Source organism: Galeopterus variegatus, unplaced genomic scaffold (genome assembly GCF_000696425.1).
Source record: "Galeopterus variegatus unplaced genomic scaffold, G_variegatus-3.0.2 Scaffold2843, whole genome shotgun sequence".
In the NCBI taxonomy this organism is placed as follows: Eukaryota; Metazoa; Chordata; class Mammalia; order Dermoptera; family Cynocephalidae; genus Galeopterus; species Galeopterus variegatus.
Window position 1 is genome coordinate 164,012 of NW_007728954.1, and position 14,778 is coordinate 178,789.

General features: G+C 44.1%; 1 protein-coding gene across 1 annotated transcript in view; it reads right to left on the reverse strand.

The window, feature by feature from the left end:
• Positions 1 to 42: 42 nt before the first annotated feature.
• The window catches only part of SMYD2 (SET and MYND domain containing 2), a 27,948-nt gene continuing 13,212 nt past the window's right edge, over positions 43 to 14,778 (reverse strand). Inside the window, exons 4-10 of the mRNA XM_008583163.1 lie at positions 13,675 to 13,735; positions 12,843 to 12,967; positions 7,584 to 7,651; positions 4,987 to 5,089; positions 2,155 to 2,265; positions 1,160 to 1,280; positions 43 to 221 (exon numbers count right to left, since the gene is read on the reverse strand). Coding sequence (XP_008581385.1) covers positions 43 to 221; positions 1,160 to 1,280; positions 2,155 to 2,265; positions 4,987 to 5,089; positions 7,584 to 7,651; positions 12,843 to 12,967; positions 13,675 to 13,735 — 768 coding nt within the window. The remainder of the gene's footprint in view (positions 222 to 1,159; positions 1,281 to 2,154; positions 2,266 to 4,986; positions 5,090 to 7,583; positions 7,652 to 12,842; positions 12,968 to 13,674; positions 13,736 to 14,778) is intronic.

Genomic DNA, 14,778 nt, shown 5'->3' on the forward strand with positions numbered 1-14,778 from the left:
AAATTCCACTCCGTGCTAGGATAATCAGAACAGCCACTGCAATCACCTGTAGGGCTTAATGATTTTCTGGCCATATCGCAGGGCTCCTTCCCAGTCCTGCATGTACAAGCAGACGCCCATGGCCTGGTACATCATGTGTAACATGTACACATTACTGTCCTCAAACACGGAGCTCATCTTCTCCTGGCTGAGCTCGCAGATCTCCAGCAGCTCACTAGGGGGTGCTGTGGCGTCAAGGAAAGGACCAGCAGGAATCACGCCACCCGGAGACTTCCCCAGGCAGGGCTCAAGGAGCTATTCTGTCCAGTCCACCCACACCCTCACCCCATGAAAAAGCCAACTACAGAAAGCTGCACAAAAGTGAAAGGAATTACATTTTCTCGAAGAAACAAACTAGGAAAACCTGGAGACTTCAACTGCTAAACAAAACTCAAAGATTTTAGCCACAGGGTACAGACCTTCAGTTCCGATGTAAACAATGTCGATCAGAATCATAAATTCAAATCCTCAACAAATGGCTGGAACCCTGAGCACTTCAGCTGGAGCATTTTTAAGAAACTGCCCAACCATGGCAAAGTCCTTTCTTATGTTGAGAAACAACGTGCCTTTCTCTAATTCATTGGTTTTAAATTCTACCCTCTGGAGTGCAAATCTAATCTCTTTTCAACTCCCAAGAAAATGCTACAATGTAGTTAAGAACATGGATTCTGATAGTCAGCAAAGCTGGGGTAAAATTCCAGAACTGCAGTGACCCACTGTGTCCCTTAGGCAAATTACTTGCTATCTAGGAGCCTGTTTCCTCATCTGCTCCATGGGAATGGCCACGGTCCCTACTGAGATGACCTTGTGAGGAGATGGAGGAAAGTAAAATACCCAGTACACGAGGTCCTTCAAGGGACCATTCTGAACAGTCTTTCACCATGCACAGCTCCTGAGCAAACCAGTCGAATAAGGAGAAATAAGGATGAGATCATTTAACGTTGACAGGGCTGACACCACATCACGGGTGGTCAATATGTCTTCTCACATTTACCAGGAGACTTTCTTCCTTCAAAATTCAGATTCTTAAACCCATCCTTCTCCTGCTTCCTCTTCCCAACTTCCCATCACCTCTTTTTGGCAAGGAATAGAAATAAGTCCAGACCATCGTAAAGGATATATTTGTAGTGCTTGGCCCTCCGGAACTCTTCAATGACATTGCGAGCATATCTGACCATGTCACGAATGGCTTCTGCCTTTGGGGGATCATTGAGCTTCCGGATTTCCACCTTGGCCTTATCCTAAGGGAAATGTCCATAAGTGCAAGGCATTATCTCCCATGCAAGCCATACTGGTGGGAAAACCTCTCGAACAATACACACTCCCATGCAGAGGTAGAGGCTTGACCATTCTAAGGTTCCAAAATAATCAAAGGAAATCAGGCAATGGGTCCAAAAGAAACGCATACTCCATTAATTACCCTTTTATAGGAAATGTCCATAAGTGCAAGGCATTATCTCCCATGCAAGCCATACTGGTGGGAAAACCTCTCAAACAATACACACTCCCATGCAGAGGTAGAGGCTTGACCATTCTAAGGTTCCAAAATAATCAAAGGAAATCAGGCAATGGGTCCAAAAGAAATGCATACTCCATTAATTACCCTTTTATACAAACAAAAGCTTACATATTAATTTTCTAGACAATCCTCTTTTAGGCAGGATACCTAGAATGTGTCTGCTATGGGCCGATACGCATGATCACACATCTACAAATCAAGAGACTAGGACAAGGACGGAGGGCACTGACAATTTGAGCAATGCCAGGGAAAATTCCATATATTCAGGTGAACAGTTTGGAAAGCCTGAAAATTATTCTCATGTGCTTTTTCCTCCCCTCTCTTTTGAGTAGTCATTTCTTTTCAAGAAATAGTAATTTGGCAGATTCTTCCCTTATTTGTATGGTGAGGTGGAAATGTTTTTATCAGCTCCCAGGAGACAAGTTTGGACAGACACCTGGTCTAACTGGATTCCTATTGGCTGTCTTTGTAAGGCAGGTTTAAAGGCTCAAAAATACCGCAGGCGGAAATTTGCCACGTGAGATAGGGGAGCTCATTGAACAGAGAGGTTCTGGGACCAGAGTGCAGTCAGCACCCTGACCAGATAGTGACCTTACCTTGTCTTTGGTGGTGCACTCCTGGCACTCGCAGGTAAAGAAATAAGAATCTCTTAACCGGTCATTCCTATCTTCTGTTGGGTACAGGAGGTCAATATAGCTGGTATAAACCTAAGGGGTCCAAAAAGGTGAAGCTTCAGTCTGCTACAGGGAAACTAAATCCTCATCACTGCTGTGTCTCTGCATACATCGGCGATGATGTCCTTGCAGGGCCAGAGGACAAGGAGGGCCACAGCTAGGAGTGTGCTCTTCACGTTAATACGCTGAGCTCCTTCCACTGAACAGCCACCTGACGCTGTCCACCTCCTTGTGGCGGAGAGAGAGCCTCTAGAATCAAGGAGTCCCTACAACAGTAAACTGGAGACTGAAAGGATCCCTGCCTCCTGCCTCCCCAAAGAGAACAAGCTGTGCGTCTGAACCAGCAGTAGCCGCCCTTGTCTGGTGTACAGAAGCAAGGCCCCCTGGGCAAAGAGTCAATTCATCCCTGAACGTGGGCCTGTGCTGCCTCTGCTTGGCCCTTACCTGGACTCTTTTACTGACCACCTGGGATGGCTCAGATACTTTCACTGCCATCGTTCCTGGGTGCGTGCAGGGGCGGGCACCCACATGCACTTGCTGCTAGGTTCCTCCTTTCTCTTTATGTCAGCTGGCAAAGCACGGGACTCAGCGCAGCAGGCCAGGCCTGACAGCTCTGAGTGGCACCAGGAGTCAGCACAGGGAACACCCGCATGCTGGCGCCCGCCCCCGCAGGCACTCCTGAACCTGCGGGCCTCACCTCGGGGCTCGCCGGCTTCTCCCATCCCTGCTTTTTTCTAGGGGTTCTATAACTAAGATGTAGGGCATATGGAGGAGGCCAGAATTTAGATGCCCATTATCTACTCACTGGGATGGCACTAGCTGCTTGTCCCACACAGTCAGGCGAATGTTGGAGTGAACAGATGGATTTCACAAAGCCACCAGCGTGCCAATGATCTGGGCCCCAACAGGCAGGCACAGGAAGAACATGCACGGGGCTGGCTACTGCAGGGGCAACCATGCTCTCCCCACCCCAAACAGCAGAAGTGAACATGCCATGCTCATTCTGATATCTGGGAGCATGGGGTGTCTTCCCCTCTCTGAAGGGAAAGTCACCCCCAAAACACTGACTCCCCAAAATGAGGTTACTGTGTTCCAGATAGGTGAGAGCATGAGGGCAAATGAAAACAGCCCCCAGTCCTGCCCTGCCTCACAGGGCGAGAGCCTGTCTGATTTCCTTTGAAATGACTGATGGACACAGTGCAACAGACGGAAGGTTCCAGAAGATGGCACCAGAGGCCACTCCACTGTGTCAGCTCACAGCCAGACTGAGCCTGTCAGGTGACACACCACTGTCTCTCCAGTCAGCCCACAGGAGCTCTGGGGCCTGATGATTACATTGGGCTGACTGCAACCGTCTGTTTCAGTAAAGCGGTATCAGGGTGGTCTCCACAAGACATTCGGAAAGCTAGACACCCCAGCCCAAAAGGGACACCCTTGTGACAGGTTCAGCAAAGGGTAGAAAGGCCAACCTGCACATTGGGCTTCAGGTCTCACCACAACTATGGACTAGTTAACACCTTCCAGGGAAATCAAAGTATTTATCGTATTAATCCACACATGCACCTTGAAGTAGCACCACAAGTTATATCACATTATATCCAGACATGCGCCTTGAAACAGCATTACAAATTATATCACATTATATCCAGACATGCACCTTGAAACAGCATTACAAATTAAGCTGAAATTTAACCTAATATTGCAAATAGTCTCTAAAAGTTCATGTGTCTTGCTATGGATTTACTTAAGAACGTAGAGCATAGGAGAGTACTTCAAGAAAGTTCAGAGAAAGATTCGTATGATCTTTTAATTCTATTTTTCCAGAGTCTTTCTGAAGTACCCTCCTTGTACACATAGCAATGCCCCAGGACCGTCTTTTCCAGGGACTCATGGAGTCGCAGCACGGGAAAGGAAAAGGGAGTTGCTTAACACGTGAAGGAACACCTGGTTCTCTTCACATCCCTAAGTTAAGGAGGGAAGCTAAAGGTGCGTCTTGGCCACAGACTGCCTCTACTTCCCCTGTGAGCACATACAACCGGCCATCTGAAACATACTCCTAAACTAAAAAGTGAACCACCACCTAAAGGTCAGATGTGCAATTGATATGATGCGAAATGCTGGTGTGTCACTTGGAGCGGCAGCTCTCAGCCCTGCTGGTTCCTCGTTCTCTTTTCAAAACAATGCTTTGGACCTCTTTGGAGGGGATGGGGGGACAGGCAAGAATTCTCTAGTTAAAAAAAAGGTCAAATTCAATTGTTTGGCAATAGGGACACACAGACTCTAAAGAGAATCAAAAATGTCACTTTGGTCATTTTGGCAGTCTCCCCTCCCTATAAGTCTTTGTGAGGAATTTAACTCAAATTTATTCTTTCCTGTTTCCTCTTTTTTTCCCCCAATTTTATTATATTTATTTTTGTGGGGTATGGAGTATTGTCTGAATACATGCATATGCTGCATGGTGATTCACTTACAGTGGACAGCATGGTTTTGTACCTGTCAGACCACCCTTCTCTTTCCTGTGTCTTCTTGACCAAAGACGGAAAAGGTGAGCACCAAATGGAAGCCCCAAAGGGTGGGACTTCAAGCCACAGGTCACAAACTTGGATCATTAACCCTTGGAGGGCCTGAAGACACATAGAGTTTAACTGCCGCAATCATTTACAGTGGATGTTATCACATGATACTGCACGCATTTGTCAACAATGCCTTTTAAAACAGCCCACATGCCACAGCCACCTGTGGCCACAAACTCACCTCCTCTCCTGGGCTGATTTCCTGTACAGCTCTTACTTCTGCCAGGGTCCCCTTGTAGGTCACAATGACATTGGGGCAACAGCTATGATTCATCAATGCAACACTGTCAACAGAAGAGAAAATCTGGTTTTCTTAATCAGGTAGACAGACTACTTAGTCTCCTTGGCTACTTACATGCTAACTTAGAGGAACTAGATCTTTGCAAGACATTAAAGAAAAAAATCTAACAGTTGACCATCATATTCTAAGAGGCTGTTCTGCATGTATTTATAATAATATCTAGCATCTTAAACTCCAACCATATTGAAAAGTGAAATCTGCAATTCCAAACAATGATATCTAAGCTAAAATCAAAAAACACACAACAATAAAAACAACCAATGCCACAATTATTCCTTCCTGTTAGATGCAGGACTCAAAACCCAATACCAAAGATAACTGCTACTTCACTGTATGCTGCAAAAGACAAATGGGTTGTGGTTTTCAAGCAGCTTTTTATACTAGTGGATTATTTCTAACACGTTTTCTTCAGATGTTGAGAAATGCCAGCTTCCTGAGTGAGGGAGGGCTTGTGATCCCCCGAGAGATGTGGAGAAGCCCGTTTGAGTCTCTCTGCACCTCAATTTCCTCATCTGGAAAATTGGGACATTACTGCTCCTGCTGCTCACGGTCTGCTTTTCAGGGACGGCTAGGAGAGAGAGAGATTCGCCTATGCGAGGTGCTTTGAGCTTTCTGATTATATCAAGGTCAAAGTTCTGAGAACAGAAATTTCTAAACTACAGGAAAAAGTGCTTGATCTCTGAAAATGCTGCCTTTGAAATCACAATGCTGATATGATTTCAGCCCAAAGGGATTTTTCCCCCAATTAAAACTGTCCGGAAACTAAGGCTCATGCTCCTATAGGCACTCACATCCATGTGTATCACTGCCCTTGTGGCCAGTGTCACCTGCCTGACCCTCCAGAGACTAAAACACCTCTCTTGTCTGCCCTGAGAATATAAAAAGGAAAGTGGTTCCAAAGCCTGCCGAGGGGGAGCTGCCCTCCTCCACCCTGGCGTTGCCAGAGGTCTGAGCAAAGTCTGAGGCTGGCCTGGTGCCCGGGACAAACACATAGCAACTTCCTGGCCTTGTCCTTGGGGAGGGACACCTCTGCCCTGCACCACAGCCCACCCGCCTTCCTGGCGAGTGATGCACAGGGCATCAGGCCCTAGGAAATCTGATAAACAAATGCACTCAAAGGTAGCTATAGTAAAGGAAAAGCAGATCTCTAGAACGGTCTTGCAGAAGAAGTATTAAATACTTCCTTTCAAGACAAGCTCTTGGGTATCTTTTTATTGAGGTGGGGGAAATGTACTAAGGCGAAGACCTTTCAGGTTCTTTTAGTGCAACTCATGTTCTCGGTGTCACGCTTCTCTTGGCAACCACGGAAAAAGGTGAATCTAAACAAAACGTCTCTTAATCTGTTAGTCTGTAGGACACCGAGAACAGAGACGTTTTGGACTTCTTTTCGGTCCTGAAGTTGCCAATGTGAGCCTTCCTCAGAAGATCTGATGCCCTTTCTCTTTTTCTCTTTCCTTTCCCAAGGGCAAAAGTCTAAAAGACACTCTCCCAAGAAACACTTCTTTCCTCCCTATCAGAATTAAAACTGCAGATGACACCATTTTGGTCTCACGGACAGTAGTATCATGTGAGAAAACTTTCTTTCTGACTGGCACGATGCACAGAGCCTGGCAGCAACCACCGCACACACCAGGGGCGAGCCCACAGCCTGTGCATGGGTGGTGAGGGTTTCCTGCATATGCTTCAGCCTAAAGCCAAAGGCTCCTGCAGTGTGGATAAAGCAACTTCCCTTCAGATGGAACTAATCTACGATGTGGATTAATTCAGGGATGTGGGAAGGGTTCCGTGGTCCCATCTGTGAAGCAAGGACTTAACTTCAGGGGACTGAAGTGTTTTTGGAAATGCCCATTCCATCAGACAGACGACAGCCAAAGCATTCTTGGCAATCCATTCAACTTAAAGCTATTAAGTTCTCTGTTTGTCAACTGCCTAGTCTTTTTTGGATTGCACAAGAATTCCTGAAGTAGAAAGAGAAATCCTGTAGTTCTTTGACATCTTCCTCTAGTTCACTACTTTAGCATGTTCTCCCCCGAAACTGTGCTGTTTCTCCACTGGTGTTTTTCGAAAAGGACAGATGGAGAAGCACGTCATGTATTCTCTACACAAGCCTATAGCCAATTCCTGGTTGGCAATTACTGTTTCATTTTGAGCATAAGAAACCTAAAGATTTCCAAAACCACAGATATGCAGAAAGAAGATTTCTCAGCAGGACATGGGCCGTTCCTTCTGTGTGCACTAAAATATTCTTGAATAGCAGCTCTCTGCCTAGCAGGACTTACAAGCAACTGTCCTCTTAACGACTACCTTTATATCTTTAAGTATAGGGGAAATATTTTGAAATCTGGCAGATTAAAAAGCTGTCTTAATTCACTTGGCGTTTCATGTCTGCTACATGCAGTTAGGTGGGCTATTTAAAAAAAAATCAAATCAGTGTTAAATAAGTAAAAAGAAAAGAAATGAAGTCAAACTCAGCCTACTCAGGAAATATCGCTGAACCCAAATGAGAGAGTTCTTCATCTTCAATTGTGAAGCCATTACAGTTAACCTGCAGTAAGAAAGGGAGAGAAAGGGAGAGAAAAAAATGAGCTAAAGCTACTCTCTAGGTAGAAATCAACAAATTAACTGGAAGATGTTATGGTTTAGCAGTTTTGAAACCTTCCTTCCAGCCATGGTATCCTTTGTTCAAGTGAAATGTACCTCCCAGTCCCATCTGTACACAAGTCCCAGCAGAACTGCTAGAGCTGAAGCAGTCTTCAGTGCAGTCTCCCTACCCACCTACATACAGTGGCCCGAGAATGCCACAGACCCCCATGAACGCCACAGACCCCTAGAGCTCCATGGACCAAAGTCTGCATATTCACACGGGTGTGAAGACACCTGGAGCCTAATCCCAATTATGCCACAGCCCTGTTTTGTAATCTTGAGCCCATCACTGAGTCCCTCCATCCTTAAAAAGGAATCACATAATCCAATGCCTGTCTCATAAGAGGTGGTGGTAAATATGAAAGCACTTATTCATCTAATCAAATTGCTGGCCCTCCCTTTGAGAAACAGAGGGACACCAAGAGCCTGAAGCTAAGGAACTGTGACCTTGCCTCTCGTGTCTCTGCCAATTCAACCACTGGCCTCTTTCTCATCCATTAAAAGAAATAAGGCATCAAAAAACACCAAGGGCGACTCTCGCTGTTCTGGAAGGCTGACCTGGAGCCAGGAGGCTGACATGAGGGCTGTGCATGCCTAATTTCTGTACTGTTCTAGAAATTCATTCTTTCCACAGACATGTACTGAGAGCCCTTATGTGCTGGTCACTGTGCTTAGAAAGACAATCAGGTCAAAGTCTGTGTCTTCAAGAAACACCCAGTCTGTTGGGGAACAAAACAGTGGGCACTCTTCATAGCTGTCTAAAATTTCAGAGCTGGGAGGGGACTCAGTCTGTTCGCTTTTTAGATGACGACAGTGAGGTGAGAGAGCAGCAGTGACGTGTCCACAGTCATGAAGCTGGCTGGTGGCGAAGGCCAAGACCCCTGTCCGTCCCTCGCTGCTGTGAAGGCTCTGTCCGTGAGGAGTACACGTGGAATGATTTCACCCCCTCTCTCCCACACCTGGAGACACCGCACTGCCACACTTCAGACCAACAGATGGGCTTTGTAAAACCAGCATCCACTGAGCACTTGTGCCAGGCACTGTGCCAGGTGCTGCGTACTTACCATCTTGTAAATCCGCAATATCACTCTAGCATTACTATAACAGCCCACTTTACAAATGTGGAAACTGAGGCCCAGAGAGGGTCAACGATTAAGTGACTTGCTCAAGGACATATAAGTAGTAAGTGGCAGAACAGGGGGTCAGAATTCAGACTAGACACTCTGACAGCAAAGCCTGGTTTCTTCACACTATGTCATATTTCTTCTACATTGGTTGGATCTCCTAAATGTAAAAGTGGCAATTTTATTTAAAATTAAAGGGTTAACAGCAAAGGCTTGGAAATCTTCGTACACATAGAAGTAAGGCCTATGATGGGTTTGACGTGTGGTATTTACAATTCAACATATAAAGGGGAAAATGGGGGACACTGTGAGTTAGTAAAACAACACACAACCTCTGAAATACTGAGGGGTTGGGCATTTCTAAGCACAAGACTTAGTATAATGTTTTTTTGTGCCAAGTCCAAGTACTCTGACCAATTCTTTCTTTAGGACGTTAACCAATAACCATTAGCCATTGACCATCACCAACATTAGGTAGGCGTAAATTAAGGTTTTCATCTATTCAACAAAATTTATTGGGACGTAAACTATGTGTCCTACACTTTACTAGGTACTGAATGACATATATATACCAACATGCCTCAGCAACATACCAACAAACTCATAAAGGACAACAAATGTTTACAGAATGAAAACATGAATGACAACATTAAGCAATAATTTACAAAACCGATCAAGGGACAGACAACTCCTGACTACTTCGGGAGATGGAATTCTTGCCCCTTTGCTTTTCAGTCCTCTCCTCTGCAGTGAGCACAACCAGACCAGTCTAGGACTCCAGATCCCTTCAGGCTCGAATGTTCTGTGATCATCAGCCCCTTCATTCCCTTGCCTTCCTCCTCTTACGGTGGAAGAGTGCATGTGTTTCTTCATAAGCGAAGGCTCATACAAGCATAAGTGTCATTAGGGTTCCTTTTGGGGACGTGTTGATGGTGTTTAAGCCAAATTGTGAAGCAGTTTTCCTGCCAGATTTCCCTCCCTTCTGAAATATCCCTAGAGAAGAAAAGTGAACTTGCATGTTAAGAAAAATGCACGGGCCATGGTCCTTTTTTCTCAAGTCAAATCAGGCGTAAGTGCCTTGCTAAAGCTATTTTCATAATTAGCATTTAGACTAGATGTAGGCTGCGCACCAAAAATACACTTCCCAACCATGCATATGTTCCAGTGATTAAAACACACCTCGATGTGCTGAGGGAGTGCAGTCACCTTCTGCTGCCAGCTGCCAATGGGCCACATATTAACCCCCAAAAGCCTTCCAGGGACTGGACAGCGGAAAGGGCTCTGAGGCTGGGATGGCAGCAGCTGGGGCTGGGAGGCAGGACCAGGGGGTGGCATGGGGCTGTACAAATCTTTCCATAAACTTTTTGAAGAACCCTTGTATATTTTTTTTAAGGGACACACAAATGTCCTGGATTTTCTAAATCAATACAGATTTCAAAGACTCAGTTATATATTCACCACAAATATCCTTCTACTTGTGAGATCAAGTGCTTTCATTTTTGGTTATAAAAATATAGTCCCATATCTACATATTAACATTGAGAAATCCTATTAGCATGTTTTACTGTGTTACAGGAAAAGTCATCTTTTTTCATAGCTAGAAGTGAAGAGAAAATATTTTATACTTATTTCATCTCTTGCTTTCTTACATATAGCCACGCCTCATCTAATCCACACCAAAAAATCATGTATCCAGTTTTATCAAAAAATTTAAGACTAATCAATTCTTCAACTTTCCACTCTCACCCAAATCCACCTCCTTAGGACACTTAGGAAAATACAGTGTCTAAAAAGAATGAAATTCTGCCATTCGTAGCAATATGGATGAGTTTGGTGAAAATTACTTTACGTGAAATAAACCAGGCACAGAAAGAGAAATACCACATATTCTCACTCATAAGTGGGAGCTAAGAAACAAAGAAAGAAAGAAAGACCATAATAAAACACTGAACTTTCAGGAGGAGAGAACAGACCTATGGTTACTAGAGGTGGGAGAGGGGAAGAGGGAGGGGGCTAGGTGTAATGGGGTCAGGGACATAAAAAGTTATTTTGATTTGTAATGATGAACATGCTAATAATATTCATTTGATCACATACTGTGCACAAATACTGATAGTCAACTCTGTACCCCATAAATATGTATAAATAAAAATAATTTAAAAAAAATATGGTATCTATCTTGGATAATATGAAAATCAGGAAGGTTTTTCATTATTTCCACCTTAACATTCATAACTTAAACACATTGTTTTCTTTTTCAAAGAATAGCTTTTATTTTCTGACTATGACAGTCCCATACTTGAAATATATCTAGAGAAACACAAAGTCTAAACAGGAATTCATCAAACTGTTAACAGTAGTTCCCTTGGGGGGTCGAAGTGGGCAGAAATGACAAAATACTTCTTTCTTTATATTTGTTATTTTTGAAGTGTGTGTTTTTTACCTTTTTCTCCTTCTTAGTATTTTCTTAAGTTATATATGGTCATTGAAGAAAATCCAGAAAATTGTTCAGCAGAAAAAGCAAAATTTTTCCACTCAGAAAACAACTAACTGTGAATTTCCATTTCCTCTTTCTTTCCATGTACATGTATTTTCACGTTACACACACTTTTCATCCTGATTTTATATTTAATGTTATGCAATCGACATTTTCTCACGGGTTTAGAGAGTCTTTGAAACATGACCTATAAAGGTTATCAACCTTCAGTCACATGACTTTGCCACAACTTACTTAACCAAACGCCTACTGCTGGCCACTTACAATATTGCCTTTTCCTCCTTCCCGTTTTTCTGCTTTCCTTTTCCCTTCCCTTCCCCATTTCCTTTGGCTATTAAAAGAATCCTACAATAAATAACTTGCATGTAAATAAATCTCTGTCCATAATCTCTGATCACTTCCTTCAGACAGACCCCTGGAAATGCAATCACTGGGAAAAAGGTACACAGGTGGTGCCTATTCGCTTCTGAGACAGAAATGTGCGAGTGTCCACCTAAGCTCTCCGTGCATCTGGAGACCGAAGGTTCTGGCAGGTGGACGTAGTTTCCTGTACCCATGCAGCAGAACTCCAGTTTCTCTCTCTAGGAAGGTCACCTTCAACTAGATGCCCAGCTTACAGAGGACAATGCAGGGCACAGGAGGGAGAGGAACCCAGCCGAGCAGGTGGCCAGCAAGAGCCACGACGGCAGGAACAGAAAGACGAGCTCCGCCCCAGCAGGACACCGCGCACCCTCCTCTCCTGTCCTAGTACAGCCCAAGACATTCGTGCAGTGGCCTAACTTCCAATTCTTAAACCACTTTTAAGTTGCTCTTGTTCAGAGTCCTCTCTAATTTCTTATTCTACCTGATTTTGGAAAACCTAGGCTTCTCCAAACAAGATTTCTTAGCAAAAAAAAAAAACATACTGTACAAATAAATGTTAAAATATTTTTAAAAAAAGAAAAGAAAAAGATTTCTTGGGAACCGTCAGGAAAGACTTTCTGGACCTAGACCCCTGGGCCATCAGATGCCCTCAGGGGCATCTGTGCATGTCTCTGCTTTATCAACACGGCCTTAGTAGGAGTGAAAAAACACTAAAGACAAACTAGTCATCCTGATTTGATCAGCACACACTGCACACAGGTACCGATACTGGACTCTTTACCCCACAAACATGGTTAATCAGTTACATAAGAGCTTAGAGGTTAAAGCTTGCCACAGTACGGGGACCCTGCAGCTCCTCTGTTTTCGTGAACTCTTCTGGAGGCAAAGGGGAATTTCCTACACTCTCCCAACAACGAGGGCCAGCACAGAGGGGACCAGGATGTGCTCGAGGACCAGCAGGGCTAGGACAGCACAGTCTCCACCAGGTGCAGAGCCTCGTTGTCAGTGATGCCATCATCCTACTTCCATTCGTCTTCACTGAGTGTGTGCTGGGAAAGGGGCCCAGAGAGGGAAGGGCAGGACACACGTGCCCGACGTAGCATCCTTACCTGTGCAAATAGCACCACGAGGCTATCGTGGTTGGGGAATTCAAGGTGCTTGGAGTAAAACTGATAGAGAGCAGCAATGTCACTCTGAATCAAATCCTTCTTCTCATTGTCTAACTTATCCAGATCTGCGGATAGACAACCCATTACACTCGGCAGAAAACTCTGCATTTCTAGCTACATCCTTTTTTACTGTAAATGGCAGTAAGGGGAAAAAACACCAAAAAACTAGCATGTGGAGCCCTCAGGGAAAATTATTCCCCATCACTTGGTCTAAACGACAAACCCTAGGTGAAGAAAAGCATGCCATTTCTTTCTTCTCTTCCTCTGACGATTGAAAGTCACTCAGGACATGAAATCTCAACTGACGTTTGGCAATGAGGCCAGGGATGAGTGGCAATGACTGATAACCAGCTTCGGTCCAGTCAAGAGCCCCCCGGTTGGGCCTGGAATCTGTGTCACGGCCAAGTAACTGGGTAGCCCCTGATTTAATGCCTTTCGGTAGGAACATCAGCTGTTTGCAGGACTGCAACTCAGCAAAGATCCAAAAATATTCAGCATGCCAGAAGAGCCAGCAGGAGATAGCTCAGAATGCACTAACTTATCCTGAGAGTTCCTACCTCCCTCAATTGTCTCCTAATAATCCTGTCAACTCAGGAAAAAAAGAAGTTAAAAGCATTTTTCAAGCACCACACAAGTCAAAATAAAAACTAATAGTTAAAAAGTCACCACCCAGACTAAGAGCACAAGCTCTCCCTTGCTTTCTTCAGTCCTACCTAATCCACATTAAATTTGTGGCTAAAAAAACTGCCCGGCCGGCCACAGAAAGACTTACGTGATTCAAACTCCTTCACGGCTAACAATTTCTCTGAAGGTGTTCTCTCTGGGTGGATTTTCTAGTAATTGGGGAAGAAATCATACAGATACAGATTATAACAACCAGTGTAAAAAGCAGCGCTTTCACTTTTACATGAACATTGAAAAGAAGCAACCCTCAAGGAAAGCTATCCAAGAAGTCCACCACTGCCCAACATCCAAACCCAAAAGACTCTTTTACAAAGCTTTTCAAAGTGTCTATAGCATTCCTAACACCCTGATGGTACTATGCACACAGTAGGCTCAAAAATGCTTGTTATGGGAAAAAACAGGGCCAGAAAACAACTTTTTTAGGGCATTTACTTAAAAGGACTGGGTCTACAGACAAATGATCCTATTTATTATTTCTCTTTCTAAAAAGGAACAAAATCAAACCCCCATCCATTTTACACTTTCTTTAAGCATAGGCTAAAATGATCTCAAATTCTGTGTTTCAAAAAGAACACTTTTGGTTGGATCTGTGAGCCCAGATTCACTTTAAACGTGTTGCTGGCTTTGTTCTAGACACCCCAAGAGGAGTTAACAATACTGAACCCGCTAGGCTTTGAGAACATGAATAAACTTGGTGTTGACAAGAGTTCAAAGGCAGAGCTCAGGAGCTGGCCCGAGGCCGCGTCTTTGTAATGTGGCTATTCAATTTGGGGATACAGGTGGTCGAGCTGGGCGCTCTCACCTCCCTAGTTAACATGTTAAGCTTCTCCTCGGTGGTTTGGTAGCCTGTCTCCCCTAATCCTTTGCAAGCTACTAGAATACAAATAGACTGTTTTTTTAATCATCAAATCCTACAGAGATGAAAAGATGGGCAGGTAACTTTTCATTTAATACACTATTAGGAGTAGTAGTAATTATTATAAAAGTTGAATGAAACTGGTATAAACTCATCATAGCATTCAGAGTACCCTCCTGGTACCAAATATTTCAACAGCTCTTTTTTAGGACAAAAATCTTCCATTCACAGGATGCATTTCTATAAGATAAATAAGTCATCTTGCCTGAGAAAGTTTTTCATTCAGGAAAGTGTACCAGCTGCTTCTGAATTCTTTTTTTTTTTTTTTTTTTTTTT